Here is a 26,673-nt window from a genome sequence, read left to right on the forward strand (position 1 = left end):
AGATTTATAAATAAACATCGAGCACTTCTGGGCGCGATTGATGAGCTGCAAGCCGGAATGGGGCAAACAATAATAATTACTTATATTTATTTTTATGCGCCATTTGTTTATTTTTATACATTTTCTTAGTGATGTCACAGTGGCAGTCAGAAACAAGTTGTTCCGCTGTTTTGAGTATTGCGTGTCGTATCATTAACAATATTAAGAGTGATGAGGTGGATTGGATGGATTCGAGATCGGGGATCTCGGGCGGGGGATGCATAACAGCTGCCTCACGTCTGCTTCTCATGACAACGTCGATGGCGTGCGACCTTTTCATGATAGATTCATTTGTTTTGACGTCTCTGAAGCGTGTGATTCCGCTGGCGAAAAGTGGAAGGAAGTGTCGGATATTTCTAAAATATTGTGCAAAATATTTCCTTAATGAATATGTGTGTGAATTAATAATCAACGTAAAATCATGGTTTTCTTACTTAATACACAAATTTTGGTGACTGTTTAAATAAACAAAGAGCTAAGAATAAAATAAATAAAATTCAGCAGAAGAATGCTGAGATTTTAGCTAAGGCATTTAAGTTCTTACTTTCGTTTCTAACAAAGATATACTTATAGCATTTGGCTAACACAAAAACAAGACACAAACTTTGCCTCAGTTTACATTCCAATAACAATTACTTTGAGATATTTTTTTATAACTTTTTATTTTCATTTTTTTAACATTATCTTTAGTCAATATTTACACAAAACTAAGTAAGCTTAACAAGCTAGGCACAAGAGAACTTTAAACGAATTGCAATTTGTGACAACAATAATACAGGAATATATACACAACTTGACTAACCAACTAAACTTATAATTCAATATTTGGTTATTTAGCATTCAAATCGAATGATTTTGGCTTGCAATCTCCTTTTTCCACATTTTGGTGAGCAGGAATTTGAATTGGCTAGTGGCCCTCAAATATTGGCCGCCTTGGACAAGGGATTAGGTTCCCATTTGCCCATTTCCCATAACCTGAAGAAGATCCTCTCCTTGTCTTGATATTTTTTGCGTTACGAGGCCGCATACCAAGTAGTCCTGTTGCTGATTGTCTCTTCGTCTGGCTTAGGCATTATCCAGATGTTACCGATGCCACTGTCTGAACTGAAGCGATTCGAGTCGCGATACAGCGAAAAACTGGGGGCCTTGCGATGCAAGTGGTCGTTCTCTCGGGAATAGCGCTCCTGCAGCTTCTGGCGCTCCTCGTTCGCAAAGTTATTGATCATATCCCGGATTAAGTCTAGCCAGGCGGCAATTTGCGCCGGATCCGCGGTGAATTCACATTCCTGCTGCTTCCTCCGCTCGTAGTAGAGCGTAAATGACTTGGTTTTGGCCGAGATGCCAATGTGCTCGCAAGGATAACGTCCATGGAAGATTAGATTCTTGCCCTTGATCTCCGTGTAGATGATGCACTTGTCGAAAATGAAAACCTTGCTCCGGTAGCTGCGCTTAAGCTTGTGATCGAGCACCAGGAACTCGTTCACCTTGCGGAATTTGCCCTGATAGTAGACGTTGAACTGCAAAGTGAATAGTTAGAAAAGTTAGAAAAGTCGGATAAGGTAAGCTGTGTATTATTAATCCATACCTCATGACAGTCCACTATGTCATTGATGATCTCCGATTCATTTGTCGTGGTCAGCAGGAAACGCAGGCGCTTCTCCAAACGACAGCAGGACTCAATAAGTGGCTTCATCACTATATCACGGTTCTTGAAGAAGGTCTGGTTGGAGTTTGAAAATATATTAGTTCATTTGATAAGGTTATTATTAAGTTTTACTTACATTGATGAACTGCGTCAGGAGCAAAGGATAACGAGCCATGCGTTGGATGGGTTGAACCAAAAAGCTATTGATGCCCAACTTATCATCGCGTTCCAGGCGAATGCTCTACAAAATTGGGCAAATAATATAACAAATTACTTTATTTTTAATGGGGCATACTCACAGTGAAGTAGTTTTTGTAGAGATCGCACAGTTTGAGGGATTTTTGCTTGTTCATGGTGAAGATAACATATCCGTAAAAGCAGTTTTGCTATCGAATAAAAATAGCAATAAGTTTGTGATTGCTAACTTCACAATTTGTTTAAAACTCACATCTAGGAACTGCAGAAACTCATCGAACAAACACTTCAGATCTCGACGGTTGCGATGCAGCATGGGCAGGAACTCGTCCCGATGGAACTCTGCAATCTGCTCGATGTTGCCAAACAGATCGTACTTCTTGCCACGAAGTCCCAGTGGCAGATCCTTGCGCTGGAAGATGTTTCCATAGTTCTCGATGCCCATAAACAGGTTATTCACATAGGCCTCCTCCGTCTTGATCAGCTCCTCCAGAATGGGATGCACGCACTTGTCGCTTTTGTCGCGCAGCTCAATTTCCACTTCCTCCTCTCTGAAAAACAAAAACAATATTTTAGAAAAACAAAGGTTGGTAAACTAAATGAATATTTATGGGGCTATCCCCAGTTGAAGCTCAAAAAAATAATCTATATATTACTTGTATTATAAATGGCTATGTTTAAAAAAATCTTGGTTGTGGCTAAAATTGTAGTTAATTGAATGAAATTATTGAAATAATGGACTTGGATGTGTTGTGTTTATTCTAGTCTAATTGATTATTGTTTTGATTACTTGTAGATTTTTTGTTTTTAGTTAGTAGATTTTAGTTAGTATATCGAATAAATTACAAATAATCTTTTGATGTTATTATATTTTACAACATATATGATATTTTAAATGCTTAATACTCACTCCTCTTTTGGCTGATAGACTGAGTGAAACTTGCCCACCACATGCTCGTTGGTGGTGCCAATGATTTCAGTCTTTCGTCTCGGCGTAGAGCGATAGTTTCTGGGGAGGATGAGAGATTAGGGTTCGTATTAAAATAAATATAGTAAAGTATGAGTTATCTTTGGCTTAATGGAAATAAAAACACCCCGCCAATAACAACAACAACAAGTGCAGCAGTGATAACTGTTTAGATAAACCCCCTACTCTACTCGGTGGCCATCGGATGAGTCAGCCAAACAGCCAAAAGGGGTGGTCTAAAGATAAGACCAGTGGCAGACAACCTTTAAGCAGCTAAAAACAGGCCTAGATAAAGTTGAAAAGCATACATGTTTGCCCGGGGAATGAATCAGAGAAATCTTTCATCACGCAAACTCCTGATTCTCCATACGCGGCTTCTCCACCCGAGGACGTTCCTTGTCCTCATTAAATATGAGCAGGGACTCCTCGAAAGCCTTGGCCGACCAAGTGACCACCATCAGTATGAAATCCAATTGCGAGATGATGAACCAGGATATCATGATCAGCAGACCCATGGCCAAGGCCGTCACAATGAAGCCCGTCAGCTGAAAAGGGACTTTGCCCAGTTGGGAGTTAGGCCAAAAGGGATTGAGGAGTTCGAGCTACAGACCCCGGAAGCACAGCCATCCAAGGATTCCACATCAAGTGAGGACTGCGACATGCGCCAGTGGAAGGAGGTGCCCCCCGAAAGGGACTCCCTGTCCCCGTCCTCCTCGTCATCTCCCTGATTCAAAACCTCTTCCGTATCATAGTCCATGTGGCGACCCAAACCTTTCTTACTTTCCTTTGTTTTACCACCCTCTTGGGAGGAGAACCCATCCCGATCCAAGGAACGCGTTTCGAGTGTCCTGCGCGAGGATCGGGAGCTGGAGGGCGGTTCAGCGCTGGCGGATCTGAAAGAGGGTCGAGATCTGGGCGCACTTGCCGCACTGTCGGCACTTCCTGCATCCGTTTGGGATTCATTGTCGCCCAAATGCTTCCTCGCCGGCACCGCTGGCGGAATCTTTTTCTTCTTTCTCGTCCGCGGAGGAAATGGATCGTCCTTGGTGTCCGTGCCCTGGGAAACGACAATTCTGTCCGTATAGACGATTGAGCGCTGCTCCCGTTCCTGCAGCGCCTCATCGGAGATTCTGCGATCCGGATATGTGCCGACATTCCGCCCCACCTCCTCCTCCTCGTCCTTCTTGTCTTCGTCATCCATAGTCTGGCTGGAACTGCTTCAGTGCCACCGACTTAGAGAGATACATTTTACGTTTTTTGGCATAGTTCTCAAAACTAGAATAGACAACGAAATGCCTGCTCTGCTTTTAGAGTTACTCTTTCAAACCGGTTGGCGAAAATGCTCCAAAACTCAATTAACACTTTGCCAATTAACCTACGAATAGTTGGGTGGTTTCTTTATGGGCAATCTCACATAATTTGATTTTGACACCGAAAAGGAAGCTGAGCGACCGCGAAATCTAGTTAATATAGATTGGCTGAAGGCCAGCGGCGGATTTGTTCTACAGAACCCTTGATAAAATATATCAATGACACAATTTCTTAATCCAATTTGGACATAACAAAAAGCTTTAAAAAAGTATTTTCAATGTAATAGATGCCTACTGATTAGTTACTATAAAACATGACAATTTGTCGATAAGAACGTCTATTAAACTCCACAAACAAAAACTATTTGAGTTAGATACGGAACTATTATTGTTTGTAAGAATAACCTTGTAAACAGTAATAATATAACTGCCATACAATTTTTAATAACTTGGCTTTTTTCATATTAACAACTAAAAGCATATTTGTGAAGAGTAAAACAAATAATATAGACATTGGAGCTATTAATTAACAAGAAGGAAAGCAAACTTCGGCAAGCCGAAGTTCATATACCCTTGCAGCTATTGCATTAATTAAATACTTTGGAAAACATTTAAATTATGATTTACTTGAGTATGTGCTAAAAAAAAACATTGAAACTATGATTATTTGCAGCTCAATTATTAGATAGTTATTTTATATATTTTTATTATTTCTATGGGAGCTATATGCTATAGACGTCCGATTTTGATAAAATTTATACCATAATTCTGAAATAATTAAACATTGCTATATGTCGAAGAACTAAACAAAAAATTAAAAAACAGAAAAGTTATAATTTTTTTCATTTATTTTTCCGATTGTTCCTATGGGAGCTATATGCTATAGTCGTCCGATTTTGATGAAATTGAAACCGTAATTCTGAAATATTAAACCATTACTATATCTCGAAGAACTAAACAAAAATTAAAAAACAGCAAAGTTATAATTTTTTTTCATTTATTTTTCCGATTGTTCCTATGGGAGCTATATGCTATAGTCGTCCGATTTTGATGAAATTTAAACCGTAAATCGGAAATATTTTACCATTACTATATGTCGAAGAACTAAACAAAAAATTAAAAAACAGCAAAGTTATAATTTTTTTTCATTTATTTTTCCGATTGTTCCTATGGGAGCTATATGCTATAGTCGTCCGATCCGGCTCGTTCCGACTTATATACTACCTGCAATAGAAAGACAACTTTTGGGAAAGTTTCATGCAGATAGCTTTAAAACTGAGAGACTAGTTTGCATATAAACGGACGGACAGACGGACAGACGGACAGACGGACATGGCTAGATCGACTCTCCTAGTGATGCTGATCAAGAATATATATACTTTATAGGGTCGGAAACGTCTCCTTCACTGCGTTGCAAACTTCTGACTGAAATTATAATACCCTCTGCAAGGGTATAAAAGACACTCCAGGTAATATCTGAAAATACTACATTCATACATTTTAGTTAATAAAATATTAAATATTTGCCGCTTGCCTTTTTTTTAGTTGGAGAAAACTGTGTATTAGATAACACATTTATACACATGATATCGACACTCCTGATAATATCTGTCTTTATCTTTATCGCTTAATAAAGGCGATAAACACAGCTGTACTTTCAACCTTTATGCTAACACGTTTTCCATTACGCATTCTAAATATTTATACGCAAAGAGATAAAATAAAATAAGGGAATTCAAACACTGCTGCACCTGATAGTTTGTTGGCAATCTTTTAAATCCAACCCGTCTGAAATACTTTATCATTGTGTTAACATTTACCTGGGGAAATCGTTGCGCATTTTTAGCGGCAATGTGGGCTGTCCCTTGGACTGATCCGCGCTAATGGAACGCTGCACCTGGGTCTGCTGGTTGTTTGGCGACTCCTCCCCGACCTCCCGACTGACTGGCAGGATCACCTCCGAGATGGTGTCCGAAATCACATACTCCTCGGTGGCTGCCTGTGAATCCGTTTCAAAGTCCGATATCTGATCCACTTCGTCCTCGGATCGCACCTCGTGAATGCTCTCCCGACCTTGAATACTGGGTATGGAGCTGCTGCGACTGCTGCCCAGTCCCAGGAGGCGTATGCGACGCGGGGGCGTGGCCGGCGGCGTGCCATGATCTCCGGCGTAATTCTCAAAAGAGGGATGACGACGATTCTCGAGCAACTTAAGGCTGTGCCGCTCCTGCTTCAAAAAGCTAATGTTTGTCTTCAGAGTCTCGAAGCGGTGCACCTTCTGCCGGACATCCAGGAGGGCGGGATCCGGGGTTTGCGGCGACATGGGCGACTCCGGAGGGACTTCCACTCCCCCGCCTCCACTTTCCGCCGCGTGCATTTTGAGTAGCGAGCGGCGGTGGAAGGCGCTCTCCGTATCGGAATTCACGGAAATCGAGAGCTGAAACGAACTGGAGCTGGAGCTGCTCAGGGGGCTATCGATCCGTGCGGCGTCGTTGGACTCCGGATTGCTACTGACGAGCGGCGAGCTGCTATGCCGCTCCTGCTCCGCCGCCTGCTGACTGATCCGGCGGCGTGAGTTTCTCTTGGCGAAGTTGCGGTTGCTGAGATTGCGCTCCCGCCGGAAGGGCAGTGGGCTGAGATCTTCGTCGGCCATTTTGGCTGGTCGGAGGGGACCGATCCTCTCCAGATAAGCCTTATCTTTGTGCCAAGTACGCTCTTTCTCCGAGTTTTCCTAGGTCTCTTCGTTTGAGGGTTTTCACTTCACTTGCACTGATAAAAAAGTGGAATAGAAAAATATAAATACATGGCATTTGAAAATTGTAATTTAAATATAACATCACATAATTTAATACAATGAAATGATTTAATATCAAAATATTCAATTTAATGTGAAAAATATTTGAATTTAAACGGTTTCAGTTTGTTTTGAATAAATTATACTGAAGTCTAATAAGACTTACATTTAAATAAAGTGTTCATATATTCAAAGCTATTCCAAAAATAGTTAAATGAAATTTATAAAAAAATATATAAATGGGCTCTCCGATTGAGGACTTTTAATTGAACGTAAATATAATTCTTTTTCTTACCAGTGTCATTATCGTGGGTTCTCTGAGCAAATTTTTGGTTCTCTGTTTTTTGGGTTTCCCCCGCCGCTCCAGTTAAATTAAATATTTACGAGCAGCTATTTACTTTTGGTTTTTTGTCACCGCCCGCCAAGTGTATATAATGTTTATCTTATTTTTAATTTTATTTTTGTTTTAGCTTATTTTGAGCTGGAACACGTATTCGTATCTCTCTGTTTGTGTTGGCGTCAACTGTTGCGCTTTTTTGCCTTGCTTTTTATTCTTTTTTCCTCGCTTTATTGCGCTGCAAAACAGACATTTGTAATTAAAGCGATTTATCGTTAAAGCATTATAAATAAAGTATTAAAGTCGAGTGTGTACAACTAATTAGACATGTAGGGGGCAAAATGTTGACGGAAAGCGAATTCAAATTTTGACAAGGGATTTAGATCATTAACGAATAGGAAATCCGAAAGAAACCTTGAATATAAAAGTAGTGGGAAACAATTAAATATATTATTAATGGAAACAGCAATTTAATTGTTTTTATCTGATAGTATTTCTTAAAGAAGTTTCCTAAAATTTAATAATCTTTGAAATTATATATGACTTATAATAATGATCCACACTTGTGTGTTTTATATAACCCCACGCAAGAAATTGTCTCCAAATTCAAATTCTAATCCATCTACCCAATGCAGATGCTTAAATATTTGCATAGAATTTAACTAAGAGACAGCAAAGATTTATTTTTATGACAAATGACGTCAAGTTGTCGGAGGTTCGTGACGGAAAGAGAGAGCCAAATCGGATTGCTTTGGGTGGGAAAGGGAGGCACATTCTGTGTGTAGTTAATTATGTGTGACGTTCAGTTCGCTGTTTCTGCTGTTTTATTTGAACAAAAAACAAGTACAAAGCACTGAAAACCGCAAATGAGGAACGACAAAAAGCGAATGAAGAGTGAACGGCTTGATAGAGGAGGAAGTACGAAGTTCCCTTCAAACAAAAGAAAGTAGAAAAAGTTGCAGAAATGCAACCTTTCGATTCCGGAATAGAAGCTCCCCATTTGAATGTGTCCAGTATCAAAAGCACTTCAAATGCACAACTTTTTCGTAAAAAACTGTGGAGCTCGGCAAATATTTGTGCATTTTTTTTTTCAGAACATCACTTGGATTAATGGAGTTTATAACTAGAAGAACCAAACGTTTTCCAACCAGCTCTTATTTTTGTTTACCTAAAAAAAAAATAATTTAAACTATGCACACCTATATTCGTAGGAATGCATTTCCGTAAAATTAATTTTAAACATAAAAAAATTTCTTTTATATGACTAAAATTTTGTTACTATCTGTATTTCGCTTGGATTGCCTTTTTAATCGGAAGCAAATGACAAAATAGTTAGATAAGTTCAAACACCCTCATAATTGGCTTTTGCCCATATGGTCTAAAACATCTTGCATTATTTATCTAATCGGGAGGTCTCATATTTGTGTAGTGGTTATAAAACTGTTTTATTGCTGCAATCAGCAAGTGCAGTTCCACTGAAAGGCTTTTCGGCCCTAAACTATAATATAAAAATAACATTTATTATCTTCATTGACTCATTGAGAGCTTTTTTGTCATTACGTGACCCTAGCCTAATATTTCAGGTATATGGGTAACGATAACGGATTAATCTGCTTGTGGAGAATCTTGGAAGATTTTTCAATCGTTATTAATAGACCGCAAACTGGTTATAGCCGCCTAATTGGGCATTTGGCGTCGTCACATGCAAGTTCCATTGTGTTTAACTTTGCGTTCCTTTCAATTCGAGTGCAACAAAGGGTATATTGCTTCGGTGATGATCTTAAACAAATAATACACTTTTACATGCTTTAAAGCCAAACCATGAAAGCATGGCAATTATTTGGGTAACTCCCTGTCGATCATTTTCTGATTCACTTCGTTATCATTCCCCACTCCAAACCCTCTTTATCGCGCATTCATAATATTCGAATGCGTTTTAAAGCCACTTGTGGTTATCTTCGGTGCCTACTAGTTAACTTCAGTTATCAAGAACGGGGAAGTTTTTTCTTTGGCTATCAAGCAATGTTTATCGAATCAAATCTAAAAAGAATAGGTAAACAAATAGATATACATGAAATGGAACCTTGAATTGAGCCACATTTTGATGATACGATTTTGCGCCCATTAGCAAAGTCAGCTAACAAAATAGAGTTTCTAACGTCGTGTTACTGTTTAGTCAGCCGATTACAAAGATGAGGCCAAACAGAATAATGGCTAAAAGTGGGAAAACCGCTCGTTACTGACACGACTCAGTACGGCGACTCTGTCCAAAACAGCTTTACAGCCGAACTTATTTCAGAGAAATGTCACATTTTTTCGTTTATTAGCTTGATTTCAATTAGAGTTTGATTTTCAGGTTTTTCGCACAGTTCATAATTTTGTGGGCACGTGTTAATGAGACAGTTTTGTAAGCGCGTGTACAGGTTTATCTTTTATTTTAAATTCTTCACTATCTGCCATTCGTATTCGCTTGCCCGTTTTGGCACTTACATTGTTCGGTTTTTATCGGCTTTGGCTTGGTTTTAAGGTCACGGTGCACGCTGCGTATACGCAATGTTGACTGGGTTGAAAACCGTTCTTGGCTGCGATCGCCGAATACGGTTGAACAAATTGAGCGACGTTCGGGTACGTTCGCTCACCTGCGCATTTGAATTCGCACTGACGGCGGAATTCGCAGTGCAGCAAGTGCGAGAACTATCGCCTCTCGCGATCTCCAAACTCTCTCTCCTATATCTACATACACACAGTTGCGGGCAAAAAACTAGTAGTGGTAAAGTGCTCTTAGACTTAACATTATATAAGGTATGACATTTCTTTTATAGCTTATTTACCGATAAACAAAGTGAGATCAGAATACCTGTTGAAGGAAAATAATCTCTTTTATTAAATATTTACAAATATTTTATACCTATATAATATTTTGCTTTGCAAAACATGATATATTTACGACAAAATAATGTAATGTAAATGCTAGAAAAATTTGAAATTTACTTCTAATCTATGTTTAATTGCTTTTTCCTTAAGTTAAAAACCTACTATTGTTTTGACCGCAAATGTATATATACATATATATATCTTTTCCGCTCCCGCCAGCTGGTTTTAACTGTTTGCCAGGCGAGTTAGTTATAATTTTTTTATGCGCTCGCCTTTTTATTATTATTATTTGTATTGCTCTCTCGGGCTTAGCGGTTCCGTTCTGTGTCGCATTTTCCACAGCAAATTATTGTCATAATTCTGCCAGCACAGTCGCTTTTTTTTTCATTCTTCGGCTTGCCTTTTATTTCTGGAGTGCAATCGCAGGCGGCATAAATTCTTAATTAGTCTAGGCCACACAGAAAACAATTGTGGTATTTTAAGACCTTATTTATAAGCAATGACAGTCGATGCCAAATTTAGGTACATTTTTATAGATCATCATGGGTGAAAATGACTTAGAGGAAATGTGCATAAATCAGACAAACTAAAATCAGTTTAAAAGTCTTCTATTTATTTATTGAAGTAGCTTATGAAGCTTCTATTTTTTTATAATATTTTGTACTATCAAGATTTTAAGCTCTATTAAATATTTTTTTTTTAATTTGGCGTTTATCTTAAACATTTGACTTAATTTACGTTACAATTTATTTAAGTGTTAACCTTTCAAAACGATCTTCAATTTTAAGGCTAAGGATCAAATGATAATAATAGTTAACATTACAAAAACCGCTTTTAAATTTATATTATTTTTTTTTTATCAGTGCATAAATTTTTTGGTCTACTCCAAGAAAGTAAATGAAAAAGAATGCGGAGAAAATTCCCCCACAACCAGGCAGTCTGGCATACGAACTTCAGAATCGAAAACGAACCGAAAATTTCCCTGACTAAATAGCAGTGCGCCAATTAACTTCGGACTTTTCAATCTCAGGGAAAATTAAACTGGTGAGTTGTTCGCTGTTCGCTGTGATTTGTCATATATTTTTCACCTGTTTTACTCGATTATGCAGTCGTCAGCGAGTTTGAAATGTCTGCGCTATCGGCAGTGATTGCCATATCTTATCAAACTGGGTCTACTCGCAATCGAAACCGCCAACACACCAAACTCTGAGCGGAATACACGCCGTCGCATTAAAGGCCACAAATCGGTCATTTGTCGTGGATTTTGGCTTAATTCTCCGAGAACTCTGGGCCCAGTTTTGTGTGGGCCTTTTATGTTTTGTTACTTTTGCACCGTTTTGCTTATCTTGCACATTTTCGAACGTACTCCGCCCGTCCAAAAGCACATAAAGTGGCCAAGTCGCATGGAATGCTTGCCTCCCAGTTGTGGGAGTCCCATGTTTTTGCAAACTGGTGAAGTCGATGGGGTTTTATTGTATTCAATTGGGTTGAACACATTGGGAACCACATTGGTTATCAGTGAATTATACTCTTTGCCAGTAATTGGATTACTTTAGTTTTTTAAAAGTATTTGTCTGATAAGACTACTAAGATTCTAAGATTAATCTCAATTTGAGAGCAACATTTTTATCAGTCTTTTTTGTATTTATCCCGAATTGTACATGACGGTTTCACAGTTCATTTTTTATAGATTTTTAAAGTAATTTATCTAAAAGCTCGCTCCACTTTTTAAATGTTTTCAATTCGCCTTGCCATTCCTAAATTCGCCGTATGCTAGCGAAGCAAACAACCTAGTCGAGTTTGCTACCTAGTAGGGTCTATCGAATGTTAGCAAATATTGCAACCACATTAAGAGTTGCCGGACTTTAAATGTACGTAAAAGGTTTATATTGTATACGTTACTTTGTTGTACGTTACTATTTAAAAAAATTTGTTCTTTTTACTTTATGAGAATTTTAATAAAGTATGTTGTTAAATTTGCAGTATTTATAACAGCTACAAAAAAATTTGTTCCGCCAAGTACCAGCATTCACAGACACTTTTTCTTTTACATACGTGTATTTTTAAATTTAGTTTCCACTATTCTTTAGGATTTTTGTAGAGATAAAACCAAACTTAAAAGTCTATATCCGAAGTAAATTTTAAAAGTGCCCTTTGTTATAAAATCGGTAATGATTTTAATATAGTTAGGCTTAGGCTGACAACCCTGCGTAGTGAACCTGACGCTTCCCACATAAGTAAACATCTAAGATCCACTCGAATTTCGTCGCCAGGCACCGCCAGTTGAGATCGATCTAAGGCAAAGTCCAGGGCACCGCCATCGAATGTTGGGCGTTTCAAATTTCCTGGCTGCTTAATTGCCGGTTTCCCACTGTCTCTGTTTATAGTAATACAAGTAATTTGATTTTGCCATTATGGGACGAAAATTCCTGCAAATGTGGGAGGATGATGATAAAATGAGAAAGGACTATGCCACTATACATGTATAAGGATAAACGTTTTAATAGTTAATAGTTTTAATAGTTTTTTTCCATATACCTTTTGTTGGACAAGGATGACGAAAGAAGTTAAGATAAAACTTTAAAATAGATGACTGGAATTTTATTTTCTTTATAACTTTTTATTGCTTGGCCTCTCGTAAGTTGTGAAACAGTATTTAAATATAAGTAAATTGATTTTATGATATGTAAGTTTCGTTGAAAATATCTTTTTCAATTTGAAAAATTTACGGATTTTACAAATTTATTACTCAAGCTATGAAAATTAAAAAAAGAAAATATTTTATTGCTACAAAAATATTTAAGTATACCTCTTAATAAATATTAGATTAAATATTTTGAAAATCTGAAAGTGGATTGCGGAACCTCTTAAATATTTGTGACATCGCAAATCCTCCGCTCTACTTAATTTTCATTGTTTAATATATCTTTAAAGCAGCTAGTCAATAAGCTTCACCCACTAAAAGCAATTACAAATATTTACTACCTTTATTTTTGCTACTATAATTGGTTTATAATTGAACTCAGCTCGAATCTCTCCAAAAAGAGAGGAGAGAACTAAGATTAAGAATGAAAAACTCTCCGACTTGTAGACTTGCTTATAAAATATAATTGCCAAATTAGGAAGCCGAGCTTGTTTGAATATTGCATTCCATCTATTAAAAGAACGCAAGAAGCAGAACGTACCCAATAACTGGTTAAATAAGTTAACTAATTCATTAACTGCGTTTCCTTTTCACCGCCCACTAAAAAAGGGGGAGCGAGAGTATGTCTTAATTTCTCTCCCTTTCCAGTTAACCGGCCGGCTTGTAAGCTGGGCAGAGAGAGAGCAAGAACTGGCCCGAGAGCGCGAGTGGGGGAGCGTATAAAAGCAGCGCCTGCCGGCGAAGAAAGTCAGTTGCTGTGCAATTGTGGCGTCGATCGGTTCAGTGAGTGAAAGCGTGTTCCCTTCCAACGGAGAGTGAGAGTAACGGAGAGTGAGTGCGGAACCAACGCTTAATTGGCAAATTGAAGAACTGAGAGCCCCGTGTGCCACCGTTAAATTTGGACTCTTTCCCGAGGTAAGCTATCCGTCCTTCTCCTGGAGACTGGGAAACTGGAACCTTCCAATCCTTCCGTAGAACTCTCTCTATGATGTAATTTACGCACAACAACACAAAGTTTTACCCTTGCCAAAAATTGGAAATCGCTTTTGCGAACTTCGAAGCCGAACGGCGTTCGTTTCGTTTCGATTCGGTTCTAAAATTACACACATGGGTTTTTTGGCTTCGATTGATTTTTGATTTTTGGGTCAATCGATTCGAAATCGAAAAGTTTTGAACTCGTTTCACAGAATCGCAGTTCGCGCGGATCTCTCGCCCCACTCGCAAGCAAATATGTGAAGGACAACGACGTGAACCGACCCTCTTCTTCTGCCTCTTCAGAGCCGATCAGATCGGAATAAGATATAGAAACGATTATAGCACCTCCGTCTACCGTGGAGTGCGTGAACGTATTTCGAAGCGTGAGGTACTTGAATCGGAATCATCTTGAGTGCCGTGCATATTCAGAATCAGAACGCAAGCTTATATAACCCCAATAAAAATACCTTTCCGAAAAGAGAAAAAGTTAAGACAGAAGCGAGCAAACAGTAATCTTTCCGGACTGATAATCCGAGTGAATGCCTTTGGAACCCAGACTTTCGAATTCTAGTGATAACCCAATCGCCCAGTTCATCCAGATGCCCGGGTGCACGTGAATCCATTAAGTGCCCATTGACGTTTTCTAGCATCTGTTCCCTGGGTCCTTGACCCACTGCGATCTCTACTGCTGTTTCCCATGGATTGGATAATCTTAACCTTTTCCCACGATTAAAGTGAAACCATTTCCATTTCCCTCGATTTTAGTGCCAAAGTGCCAGATCAAAGAGCCAAAATAGATCAGCAAATCGAAATTGAATTAAATCATGACACCGAAACACAGAGACAGCGACAGAGACAGACCAAATTAAATCCAATTGAAGCTGTCTCATGGCAACAAGTGCGCTGCAGAGGGGTAGGCAGAAGATAACGCCGAAAAGTCGAATCGATTGTTGCAATTTGAGACTCTCCGAAAGCGAAAATGAAAATTGCAGCGGAAGAGGCAGCCAATTGGGGGGCGAAATCTTCACTGACTGACTGACTGGGCGCCCTGCCAAAATCCGATGGCAAAGGCAAAGACACTTTAGCTATATCGAACTGAAACTGGTTTACGGTCCACATGGATCCTATCCCACGTTTAAATATTTATCCAGCCAGGCAAAAAGTGTCGACTACAATGGAAAGAGGGGCGTATTACCCGTACCTCTTACCACTCTTCCACCTCCTACTCCTCTGAATCCCCCGATTCCTCAAGAAGCGCCAACGCCCCGAAAGATATTGAGCCTGACTTTTGCGCGAATCAGCAGAAAACAGAAAAACAAAGGGGGGAAAACTGGGTAAAAGTGAGCAGGCGGGTAGAGGAGTGGTGCCAGTTTCTTTGATGTGCGTGGGTGTGTTGTCTGTGGGACAATCAATGCACTTCCGCTCGGGTCTATAGGGAAATACTCTTACTTATGTACATACATATATGCATACTGTATATTGCAATTTTATGGTAATTATCTGTTCTGTCGACTTTTGCCTTGACTGCGCTTGATTTATTGCAATATTCTTGAGAAGCCACCAAATAAGGCCAGCAAATAAATAACTGTGGAGAGCAAACATGGCTTCCAAACTAGACCAAATCTTAACTACTAGATTATATCAGCTTACCCTCATCGGACTTGTTTTCAAATTTTTTAGGAATCATCTAGGAGTTATTTATCTTTAAGTCGTCGTTTAGGTATTATAAACCTTTAATTATCCTTATCTTTCACGCACATTCCGACCCACTTCAGCCACAAACTTTGTCACGTTCTTCTTATCAAAAATAACAGGCTATCGGCTGATTACCTAGGTTCAATCTCCCAACAAACATAAACAAAAACTGGGAAAAAACTAGAAAAAAGCTATTTCGCAATGAAATGAAATATTTAGCTTTGCGTATGTCAATTAGACATTCCTAAAAAGTGGTTCCACTTATCTGCGTTGTACTGTACTACTTTAACGCATAAGCAAATAGGATTACAACATCAATACAAATTAATACAAATAATTATCAGTGCGTTCAATTGTTAAACTAATAGATAACATACCAAGTGAATGATTAACGTTTGCTGCACATTTCAACTGTATCTTTGCAGGGAATTGCATTGAGAAAGCGCAGAGATGGCCGATGAAGCACAAGCACCACCAGCTGAGGGCGCACCACCAGCAGAGGGCGAGGCGCCACCACCAGCCGAGGGAGCCGAGGGCGCCCCCGTTGAGGGCGGAGAGCCCGCTCCTCCAGCTGAGCCCGCCGAGCCCATCAAGCACAGCTACACGCTCTTCTACTTCAACGTGAAGGCGTTGGCCGAGCCCCTGCGCTACCTGTTCGCCTACGGCAACCAGGAGTACGAGGATGTCCGCGTCACCCGCGACGAGTGGCCAGCCCTGAAGCCAAGTAAATATATTTATTATTGAGGTCAAATAACAAAGAGGTGACTTACTTTTCTCCTCCTTCTCCAATAGCCATGCCCATGGGCCAGATGCCCGTGCTGGAGGTCGATGGCAAGCGTGTGCACCAGAGCATCTCGATGGCCCGATTCCTGGCCAAGACCGTCGGCCTGTGCGGCGCCACTCCGTGGGAGGACCTGCAGATCGACATTGTGGTGGACACCATCAATGACTTCCGTCTAAGTAGCGAACAATGTGTGCCTCAGTTTCATGTTCAGTGTCCTTGATTAACTCTGGAATTTTTAATGTATAGAAATTGCAGTCGTCTCGTACGAGCCGGAGGACGAGATCAAGGAGAAGAAGTTGGTCACCCTGAATGCGGAGGTCATTCCATTCTACCTGGAGAAGCTCGAGCAGACCGTCAAGGACAACGATGGTCATCTGGCTCTGGGCAAGGTGGGTGAACTCTTACTTAAGACATGTCGAATTCGAAATAGTACAACAGTTTTAAGAAAATTTTAATGATTGAGTAAGGTATTTCTTCGATTTTTTCGCTTAATTCTATGTTACTGACTATTTGGCTTAAAAATATATAAATCTTTATATAAATCTCTAAACTCAGACAAGTCGAATTAGACATAATACTTCAGTATCAAAAGGTTTGATTGATTGACGATGGTACTTCTTCGATTTATCACTATTGTCTCTGAAATTGTATAACTAATATGAAATTATTGACTATTTGACTTCAAAATATATAGTCTTTAGATCTCCAACTTCACTAATATCTTACTTAAAACAAGTCGAATTAAATATAATACATCATTATCTAACAGATAATATGGTATTTCTTCGATTACTTTCTCTTTTCTGTAAAATTGTTAAAATAATTTAAAGTATTTACTATTTGATTTAATACATGAGAGTATAATACATGAGAGTCTAGTAGTTTTAAATGATTTAGTATAGTACTTCCTCGATAGTTTTTAGATCTTCAACTGTAATAATATCCCATTTTTTCGCCCACAGCTGACCTGGGCCGATGTCTACTTTGCAGGCATCACCGACTACATGAACTACATGGTCAAGCGCGATCTGCTGGAGCCCTACCCAGCTCTGCGCGGTGTGGTGGATGCCATCAACGCTTTGGAACCGATCAAGGCCTGGATCGAGAAGCGCCCCGTCACCGAGGTCTAAGTTCGCCACACAGAACTTGGGAGGAGGGAAACCATTGCACACCACTCAGACACACCCGCACTGCAGACATGTAGGCACACACCACCCACATCCGTATCCGTAACCGTACACATTTTGTTCCTTTTTGCGGAGGATCCGATCCGAGGAGCAGCGGACTTTCGCACGGGGTCATAGACGCGTAGGAGTTTAGCACGTATCACTATGGATTAATTTCTTGGTTATAATTCTCTTTGCATGGCGCTATATACATATTTCTATTTTTATTGGGATCCGACAGCTTCGGATCGCCGTTCGTTAGCTTCTTCTGAAATAATGAAAGATAATACTTATTGCACAGTTTATAATATTTTGGCCTACATTTAGAACATACATTTAGCGCACCTATGCAGACGCTTACTGAAGCTCTATATATATATATATATATATATATATATTTATACAAAATCTACGAGTGGCTCATCTTTTCGATGTATTCTATTATATTTAATTCACTGCGAAGAGCTCAACAAATATTTAAACAAATGCAGACAAACAATTACAAACAAATTTTAAGTTTTGTTTTTTTTTTTAACACGTTATCGCGGCCCCAGGAATTTTCTTCGTCTCATCCAGTTCCCAATTAAATAAACCGCAAAAAAGACTCACATCAATAGAACCGGATATTTTATAAATTAACCAAATGCCAAGCAATATGGAAAATCTAAACTAAGAACAGACTTTAACTGCCAAAATTTCAAATGCACTCAATCACACACATTAATTTATACATTTTATTTATGAAAATTTGTAGTTGTATTTTTTAAATATTTTCACAAACACTTTTAAATAAACTAAACACCTAAAAAGGAACGAGCACTTTTTGAAAGCACATCATCTCGTTTTATTTAGAAAATTTGGGGTGTAATGAAAATTGAACGCTTATTTTCTTTTTAAATAAAAGACCAAAGATATTTTTGGACGAGATGGTCTTTAATAACAGCAAATAAATTCAAATATCAGCTTGGGGCGTCCGGAATTAAAGTGGAACACTTAAAAAGCATTTATATTTGGTTTTTTGGTAATTTACTTGAGTCAATATTATTCGAGTTGGTTTTTTATAAGTTTCCTAAAGATAAAAATTAAATTGAAGTTAGTCAAGAATTAAACATATTAAAAATGCATCCAACTAATCATCTGCCATTACAAATTATTTAATGTTTTTAAATTAGGGCTTACATTTGTTTTACAATTTTTTTATAACAAAATTAATAACAAATTTTGTTTGTCACAATGGACTTACATAGATTAAATGTATAAATGCACAATTGGCCAGTTTTGTTTAATAGTTTAACGCTTAAAATTCGTGTTTACTGGTGCTTCCAACTAGGTGGACGCTTTTCGAAGAAGCTAGCGATGCCCTCTTTGGTATCGCCCAGCTGGAAGTTCTCACACATCTTTTCCTGGGCAGCTGCGAAGGCTTGTGCCTGGGACATGGCTAGCTGCTTGTAGAAGAACTCCTTGCCCAGCGAGATGACAGCGCGACTTTTGGCCTTGATGGCAGATGTAATTTCGTCTATTTCCTTGTCCAGCTCCTCGGCGGGTACTGATTTGGTGACCATTCCCGATATATAGGCTTCATCGCCGGTTACCGGAAGACCAGTCATTAGCATATAGGCGGACTTTGGACGCGACATAATGCGGGCAACGGCCACGCCGGGAGTGGAGCAGAAAACTCCGACGCCAGCTCTGAAAAAAGATATGGGAATATATGGTTTAAGTGCTCCAAAATGGCGTGATCCAATCTTACCCAGGCGTGGAGAACTTGCTGTTCTTGGTGCAGAGCACCATGTCACAGGAGACCACCAGTTGACAGCCCGCAGCAGCCGCATAGCCATTAACTTTTCCAATCACGGGCACCGGTAGCTTTTGGATGTCATTTATAACATCGGTTAGCTTTTGGAAAACACAGGCCTGTATCTTGGGGTCATTGTGCAGCTCCTTGAGGTTGTGACCTGCCGACCAGATCTTTCCTTGGGCCGTCAGAATCACGCATCTCAGGTCCAAGTTGTCTTTATCTTTGACCAGGGCATCCTGAAGGGCAGTCATCATGTCCAGCGAAAGGGAATTCAGTGTTTTTGGGTGATTCAGGGTAATCTCCCGCACGCCATGCTCCTCCTTGACCAAAACCAAATCACTGCAAGCATTGCTGGCGAAGCGAAGGAACTGTGGCATGCAACCTGTTGCATATTTTGATATTTTCCGGGAGCTAGGCAAAACACGCAACATCTTTGTTTTGATTTTGAAGCCAGTGTTGGTAAATGGGGAACACAAACAGCTGACCAGTTATCGAAACAGCTGTTAAATCGATAGCAGTGAGTAAAGCAACAGTTAGCAAACGGTCACTCTAAGCCGCTATATGTTTGTACGACTAAAAGTTTAGTTTAAGTTTATTCGCGTTTTTCAAAGCTTTCCAGGTGATATATAGCTGTCCCACTGAACAGGTGAGTAACCCGCTCAGGTGCGTCAATAACCGCTGCCTTTGTTTTTGCATCAGCTGAGCGATCGGGCAGCAGACAACAACAATAGCGCCGTCTTATGTACTCCATAAATAAAAGTTTATGTGACTAATACTGAGATAGAACTTTATCAGTTGCTAAAGCCTCTTGTATTTGTCGCAAATGTGGCTGCTCCAGAAATCAGTTAACGCATTGAACCGCTTGAGTGCGGATCCACCGAATTCAGCTCAAGACTAAAGGATATCCCCCACATTCCAGCTGCCCCAATATGCGTCCATTCTCTGGCAGCGATTGCCTCAAACCCGTCACCGAGGGCATCAATCGGGCCTTTGGCGCCAAGGAACCTTGGCAGGTGGCCACCATCACCGCCACCACGGTCCTCGGAGGCGTCTGGCTCTGGACAGTGATTTGCCAGGATGAAAGTGAGTTGGGGGAGCCATGGGCGCATTATCTCCGCGGATAAGTTCCCTGGGCATATGAACTAAACGGTATCAGGTTGCCCAAGTCAGTTAGTTGGTTTTGTTTCGAAGTTAACAATAGGTAATCTTCAGATAAGTTCCCTGGACATCCATAATACACATTATAGGGTTAGTAAGTTGATCTCATTAACAAAAAACAACAAAACAAGAACAAAATTAACTTTAAATTCCGATAAGTTTCTGGTTAGCTCTAATATAGAACACCGAATCAGCTGAGTCAGTATATACCTTTCATTCCTAAGTAATCAGGTAATCTTTAGGACAAGAAATGCCCAGTCACTCCAGTCAGACGATTTCTTTTGATTCAAAGTTAGAAGGCAGGGCACATCAATAACTTAAATCCATCAAATTATCTTATCTTGTGGGTGCTTTCTATTAACACCATTACACAAATACAGGTAAACTTAATTAAAAGTAAATTAAGTATGTGTCAAATAAATGTATTAAACAGACACATATTCATTTGCTTCAGTAAAGTAACTTTGTATTTTTTATATTAAGTTTCAATCAATAAATAGGCATACAAATGTCTATTTATGTCTGTAAAAGAAAACTTCTTATAAAAAATGAAAGCGTTAAAGGTCATGCGTGTTTACTATTTTTAATAATATTTAAATTGTATACAGTTAGTGAGATGGATATTTAAAAATCATGTTTAAATTTAGTAAACAAATAAGCTGAGATTAGGACCGGAAACAAAGTCAAAGTCAAAGATAACAGCTTAATATAATCTTTTATAAACATTTAATAAACAACACTTGTACGAATAGTTATAGACATTTCACTGTAGTTTCACACTGTTATTTTCTTACGGAAATAGAAGTAGACTTTACTGTGTACTTTGTGCCTTAAACTTATATAAACTTAAAGGCCATGCACTCGTCGGGTGCCCTCCCCGAACTTCTGAATTTAATCTAGCCACAGATTACGTTCGGTTAAAGTCAAAATGTTTGCTAAAATGCGTGTAGCAACTCGAAATCAATGAGATATGCAAAGTTCAACAGCAAAGGAAATCGATAAGATTGATACCAAAACTAACGAAATTGAGTAGAGGTCGCCATGACTATATTTTATATTAAGATTGCTTTGGCTACCTAGCAAAGTTTTCCAAAATGTGCCATAAAACCCGACCAAAGTGTCTGATAATTTGAGTTTATCGAGGGGTGTCATATACATTTTAAAAGGCGAAAATCCATCTCAGTAATTTTTCTTTGTTTTGATAGACAACTCGAGATAAGCCTTAATTGCTAAAGGTTTACTAATTTGGAGCCAGAGCTGTGTACATAATTAAAAGTGTTCTTAGCTGTTCTTAGCTGAACCTGTAGGTGATGGAATATAAGTTTGTTTTTAACAAATGGTTCGTGGAATTTTTTGACTGAGAACCTGAGTTATTAGAATAGTACCTCAATACATAGCAATCTAATTCCAGATTTAACTTTCCTACAGGTCTCTACATCCGTGGCAAGCGTCAGTTCTTCAAGTATGCCAAGAAAATTCCCGCCGTGCGCCGTCAGGTGGAGGCGGAGTTGACCAAGGCCAAGAACGACTTTGAGACGGAGATCAAGAAGAGCAACGCCCACCTGGCCTACTCGGAAACGCTGCCCGAGAAGGGTCTCAGCAAGGAGGAGATCCTCCGGCTGGTGGACGAGCACCTAAAGACGGGTCACTACGACTGGCGGGATGGTCGCGTATCCGGAGCGGTCTACGGCTATAAGCCCGAGCTGGTGGAGCTCGTCACCGAGGTGTACGGCAAGGCCTCCTACACGAATCCCCTGCACGCGGATCTCTTCCCGGGCGTTTGCAAAATGGAGGCGGAAGTGGTGCGCATGGCGTGCCACCTGTTCCACGGCAACTCCGCCAGCTGCGGCACCATGACCACTGGCGGCACCGAGTCCATCGTGATGGCCATGAAGGCCTACAGGGATTACGCGAGGGAGCACAAGGGCATAACCCGGCCGAATATCGTGGTGCCCAAGACAGTGCACGCAGCCTTCGACAAGGGTGGCCAGTACTTCAACATCCACGTTCGCTCCGTGGACGTTGATCCGGAGACCTTCGAGGTGGACATGAAGAAGTTCAAGCGAGCCATTAACAGGAACACCATTCTGGTAAGGATTTTTCTTTAAACAACAAAAGGTAGCTACTTGTTATAACCTTGCAGAGGGTATTATAAAATTGATCATAATCTTGTTACGCAGCAAGGAGACATTTCAGAACCCATGAAGTATATGTATTCTTGACTAGCTCGTCGGTCCGTCTGTTTGTATACAGTTTGCGAGCTTGAAATTTTCGTTATCTTATATCATAAAGCTGCCATTGTAATAATAACGATAAATGTTGATGCTTTTTTTAAAAGCTAATTACTAAGCGCTGGCTTATACCCTAAACAATGTTCTAATAGTATTTCCTATAATATATCCCTTGATTTCCATCTCCATTTATCTATCATTCTTACCCTTCTTTTCTATGCCAATTAATCGCGCAGTGTGTTTACTATTTTGATATTTTTATTTAACATATCTAAAATTTTGATTATCCTTCAGCTGGTTGGCTCTGCCCCCAACTTCCCCTACGGAACCATCGATGACATCGAAGCCATCGCCGCTCTGGGCGTTAAGTACGACATTCCCGTCCACGTGGACGCCTGTCTGGGCAGCTTTGTGGTGGCCCTCATCCGCAACGCTGGCTACAAGCTGCGTCCCTTCGACTTTGATGTGAAGGGAGTGACTAGTATCTCCGCCGATACCCACAAGTACGGATTCGCGCCAAAGGGTTCATCGGTGATCCTTTACTCGGACAAGAAATACAAGGACCATCAGTTCACCGTGACCACCGACTGGCCTGGTGGTGTGTACGGTTCCCCTACCGTAAATGGATCCCGTGCCGGAGGCATTATCGCCGCCTGCTGGGCCACCATGATGAGCTTCGGCTATGATGGTTATCTGGAGGCCACCAAGCGAATTGTAGATACAGCTCGCTATATCGAAAGGGGGTAAGGTTATTAAACTATTAAATAAAATGCGTTTTAACTGTGATTCTCCTTTTTAGGGTTCGCGACATCAATGGCATCTTTGTGTTTGGCAAGCCAGCCACGTCGGTGATTGCTCTGGGCTCCAATGTGTTTGACATTTTCCGGCTCTCGGACTCGCTTTGCAAACTGGGCTGGAACCTAAATAGCCTGCAGTTCCCCTCTGGGTATGAGAATTAACTTTTCAATAGGGAAAACCTCGCTAAAATGTAAACTACTTTGTTTTTTTAGCATCCACATCTGCGTGACGGACATGCACACACAGCCCGGAGTGGCGGATAAATTCATTGCCGATGTGCGCAGCTGCACGGCGGAGATCATGAAGGATCCCGGCCAGCCTGTGGTGGGAAAGATGGCTCTCTACGGCATGGCCCAGAGCATACCCGACCGTTCGGTGATCGGGGAAGTGACTCGCCTCTTCCTGCACTCCATGTACTACACGCCCAGCCAGAAATAGACATCCATCCGCCTACTTTTTCTCCCACCCCACGGAGCTAGTGCATTTCCTGTGCCGTATTTAAAACCACCAAAACACCCCGTTGTTAAACCTTCCTCAAGCAATTTATTCTAGGCTGCAATTAGTGCTGTAATCGAGGGTACAAAATGTCGTTCTACGCGATCACAATTCTATATATTCATCCCAACTATCAACATTCGTTGCTCTTGGAGCTATGTTATCGAAAAGTGTGTTTCTGTGTAACTTGCTAGTGAAATAATAAAATAATATAAATCATTTTTGTATACTCAAACAATTTGGTTGCTTGTTTGGTTTAGATTTTATATTCTAACTTAGGTGATTCTGGTAGAAGCTGAATAATAGAAGGTTTTTAAATTACTTAACAAAAGTGTACCTTTCCTTTTAAATTATTAAATAATATTCAATCAACTTAGAAATATTATATCATTTCATAGAATAATTTGTTTGCCTTTAATTTATAATTTGTTCCCTTTTTTTGTTTGTTTAATTAGTTAAGATGTTATTTTCTAATTTAAGTAACTAAAGAAAAAGTTCAACAAACGATGGTTTTTATAATTCTTTACAATTGTCTACCTTTTTTTTAATTACTAAATAATATTTTATCAAATCAAAATGTATTTTCCTAAATTGTTCTTTACCCACAATTTCATTGATCAATTTGCTACCTTTTAATTTATATTTTGTTTACATTTTCCCACTTCAGCAATTGACAATAATTGCTGCGTGGGACTTTGCAATCCGGTCTGATCTGATCTGCGCTGGTATTTCTTTTCTAACATTTTGCCACGCGTCGGCGTTTTAATTTAGTTGATCTTCGACACGCCCACTTCCTCTCTTGTAATTTATGTAAGTCTCTTCGAATGGCGTGCACAAATTATTTCAAATAAATTTCTATGGCGGAAACATTTATTTCAACAGACTGAAAGACTGTTGTTTTCGGGGCACGCGTCCGATGTCATTTTTCGTATTAAGAAATATTATAAATAGCCAAAGTCGAGCAACAAGTGTCGCACAAAGGTGGCGATCAATTGGCGGCATCAATTTCAGGCTACAACAAAAACAACAAGAAAGGAAAAAACTTGGGAGAGCCGAACTTAAAATACCTTATTGTTATTTCATTATTTTGCATCCTAGCACTACCAGTAAATAAACTCTTAAATTAAGGTGGTAGTCACGTCATTCAGATAGCTCTAAAACTCAGAGACAAGCGGACAGTCGGACAAACGAACGGACAGACGTACATGGCTATACCGACTGATCAAGAATACATATACTATTATTATTCCCTCTGGAAGGGTATAACAAAGGGTATAACCTGTCACCTGAGGAGGGTGCCCACGCAAACCCGGACTTCCTGTCCCGGCTACACAATTTTTTGGATGGGCTATCCGTAACCCGGACAGCCAGAAAGATTCGGCTCAAACCGGGTTGCCGTTGCCAAAAAATGTATAAAATAAATTCACTTTTGCACTGACGCAGCTCCCTCGACTGCGCAGTCGCCGCTGGGACATCGACATCGAAATCGTCGGCGACGGCGACGTCGACGTCCACGGAGCGCTGAGCGAAGGTGGAGCGTTCCGAGTTGGCGGCTCATTCGCTACGCGCTCGTCGAACCGCCGAGACGTTGAATTTCAATCCGTTGCCGCCTTCGTCGCGGGTGTGAGAAGTTACCCAGTTACCCTCAGAAAAGAAAAATACATAAAATTATTGGGAAGAAAACCTGATTTCTTCTAAAAAGTTGCATAAATAACACCATTTAATATGCACTTTTTGCTGCCGCGTTAAGCAGTTCCTATCGAATTAAGGTGGCGCCTTAAAAGGTCAATCCACCATTTCCGTTTTGCCCCTCGCGTTTGTGTGATATGATATGATATGATATGAAGTGAATTAAACCATCTAAGCAGTTTTCAATGAGTGCACACATTACGGAATTTCAATTACTTAGCCACTCGACGCGAAAGGCGTGCACTTCAAGGTAATTTTCAAGCAAACGAAATACAGGTGAAACAGTAACTCGATTCCCCATGGAATCCGTTGGTTGATTTGAGAGCGATAAGTTAAATGCCATATTAATAGCCAATTATTTAGTCACCAGCAACAACATCATCGTCATGAATTGTTCATTAGCAGGTTTTTCAGTTTCGATAAGGTAAGCACATAAGCCAAAACACATAGCAAAAGTAAATAGGCGGGATAAACCCTAGCTATAGAAAAGTAAACAGAACTTTGTTTTAACAACGAACTGGTTCTTGTTTTATTAACATTAGTAAAGTGGGAAAAAATTAAAGTTTACTTCAATTGGTGGGAAGATGATACTCGTACTTAAGTAAAAGGAAATAGTCAGGTGTATTTCATATATCTACAATCGCTATTGTATTCAGAAGAAACAGTTTTATTCTATGAGATTACTAAATAATTACAGCAACTGATTTATTTAGATTTTTTCCCTTTTTTTCTCTCAAAGATATATAGTTTAATCTACATTTGATTAGGGGTTTGCTTCTCTAACAATCTTCATTATTCTGACTCAATTAGGTTTATATAAACTTAAACCGTATTTTCTCTACACAGACTTATCTCAGTCTCAGATTTTACTTATCGTAGCAAGTAAATATTGGAAACGGGTAATAAAATTAATGCGCAAAATATCTATATATATTTGTGCAGCACTCAAGTTGAATCCCCCTCCATTCCCTGGGCATATCCAAGGCTCATATTATGTTTACATCTTGATACTCCAAACCCAAGCCAACCGTACAGATAAGGTTATATTCTTTTTTTCGATTTTTTGCCTACTATTACGT

At 39.7% G+C, this 26,673-nt stretch overlaps 6 protein-coding genes across 9 annotated transcripts in view; 2 read left to right on the top strand and 4 right to left on the bottom strand.

The window, feature by feature from the left end:
* Positions 1-332, bottom strand: part of LOC128253694 (uncharacterized) — a 111,565-nt gene extending 111,233 nt beyond the window's left edge. The window contains exon 1 of the mRNA XM_052982301.1: positions 322-332. The gene's annotated coding sequence lies outside the window, so the exon portion shown is untranslated. The remainder of the gene's footprint in view (positions 1-321) is intronic.
* Positions 333-708: 376 nt separating this feature from the next.
* LOC128253669 (triple functional domain protein) lies at positions 709-9,938 on the bottom strand. Its single transcript, XM_052982263.1, has 9 exons — positions 9,778-9,938; positions 7,246-7,525; positions 5,977-6,925; positions 2,790-2,888; positions 2,133-2,430; positions 1,984-2,070; positions 1,821-1,925; positions 1,625-1,759; positions 709-1,556 (listed from the first exon to the last, which is right to left on the bottom strand). Exons 3-9 carry the CDS (start codon positions 6,807-6,809, stop codon positions 1,053-1,055), a joined length of 2,061 nt encoding a protein of 686 aa, XP_052838223.1. The 5' UTR covers positions 6,810-6,925; positions 7,246-7,525; positions 9,778-9,938; the 3' UTR covers positions 709-1,052.
* On the bottom strand, positions 2,915-4,566 carry LOC128253682 (uncharacterized). The gene is made up of 2 exons (XM_052982285.1): positions 3,457-4,566; positions 2,915-3,391 (listed from the first exon to the last, which is right to left on the bottom strand). Exons 1-2 carry the CDS (start codon positions 4,045-4,047, stop codon positions 3,191-3,193), a joined length of 792 nt encoding a protein of 263 aa, XP_052838245.1. The 5' UTR covers positions 4,048-4,566; the 3' UTR covers positions 2,915-3,190.
* A 3,612-nt stretch (positions 9,939-13,550) lies between the features above and the next one.
* Positions 13,551-18,257, top strand: LOC128253683 (glutathione S-transferase S1). Of its 2 annotated transcripts, none has more exons than XM_052982286.1 (5): positions 13,551-13,720; positions 15,901-16,199; positions 16,268-16,435; positions 16,506-16,648; positions 17,222-18,257. In XM_052982286.1, the coding sequence occupies exons 2-5, from the start codon at positions 15,926-15,928 to the stop codon at positions 17,387-17,389; spliced, it is 753 nt and encodes a 250-aa protein (XP_052838246.1). In that variant the 5' UTR covers positions 13,551-13,720; positions 15,901-15,925; the 3' UTR covers positions 17,390-18,257. The 2 variants fall into 2 exon arrangements, with proteins under 2 accessions (XP_052838246.1, XP_052838248.1); XM_052982288.1 differs by lacking the exon at positions 13,551-13,720 and adding an exon at positions 13,994-14,168.
* Positions 18,258-18,480: 223 nt separating this feature from the next.
* On the bottom strand, positions 18,481-19,771 carry LOC128253680 (enoyl-CoA hydratase domain-containing protein 3, mitochondrial). The gene is made up of 2 exons (XM_052982283.1): positions 19,176-19,771; positions 18,481-19,114 (listed from the first exon to the last, which is right to left on the bottom strand). The coding sequence occupies exons 1-2, from the start codon at positions 19,652-19,654 to the stop codon at positions 18,736-18,738; spliced, it is 858 nt and encodes a 285-aa protein (XP_052838243.1). The 5' UTR covers positions 19,655-19,771; the 3' UTR covers positions 18,481-18,735.
* Positions 19,751-24,143, top strand: LOC128253671 (sphingosine-1-phosphate lyase). 3 transcript variants are annotated; one of them, XM_052982268.1, is made up of 6 exons: positions 19,751-19,869; positions 20,143-20,306; positions 21,810-22,471; positions 22,907-23,355; positions 23,412-23,558; positions 23,623-24,143. In XM_052982268.1, exons 2-6 carry the CDS (start codon positions 20,153-20,155, stop codon positions 23,846-23,848), a joined length of 1,638 nt encoding a protein of 545 aa, XP_052838228.1. In that variant the 5' UTR covers positions 19,751-19,869; positions 20,143-20,152; the 3' UTR covers positions 23,849-24,143. The 3 variants fall into 3 exon arrangements, with proteins under 3 accessions (XP_052838228.1, XP_052838229.1, XP_052838227.1); XM_052982269.1 differs by having other exon boundaries at positions 19,767-19,886; XM_052982267.1 differs by lacking the exon at positions 19,751-19,869 and having other exon boundaries at positions 19,962-20,306.
* The last annotated feature ends 2,530 nt before the right edge of the window (positions 24,144-26,673 follow it).

The sequence above is a fragment of the Drosophila gunungcola genome (assembly GCF_025200985.1).
Source record: "Drosophila gunungcola strain Sukarami chromosome 2R unlocalized genomic scaffold, Dgunungcola_SK_2 000004F, whole genome shotgun sequence".
In the NCBI taxonomy this organism is placed as follows: domain Eukaryota; kingdom Metazoa; phylum Arthropoda; class Insecta; order Diptera; family Drosophilidae; genus Drosophila; species Drosophila gunungcola.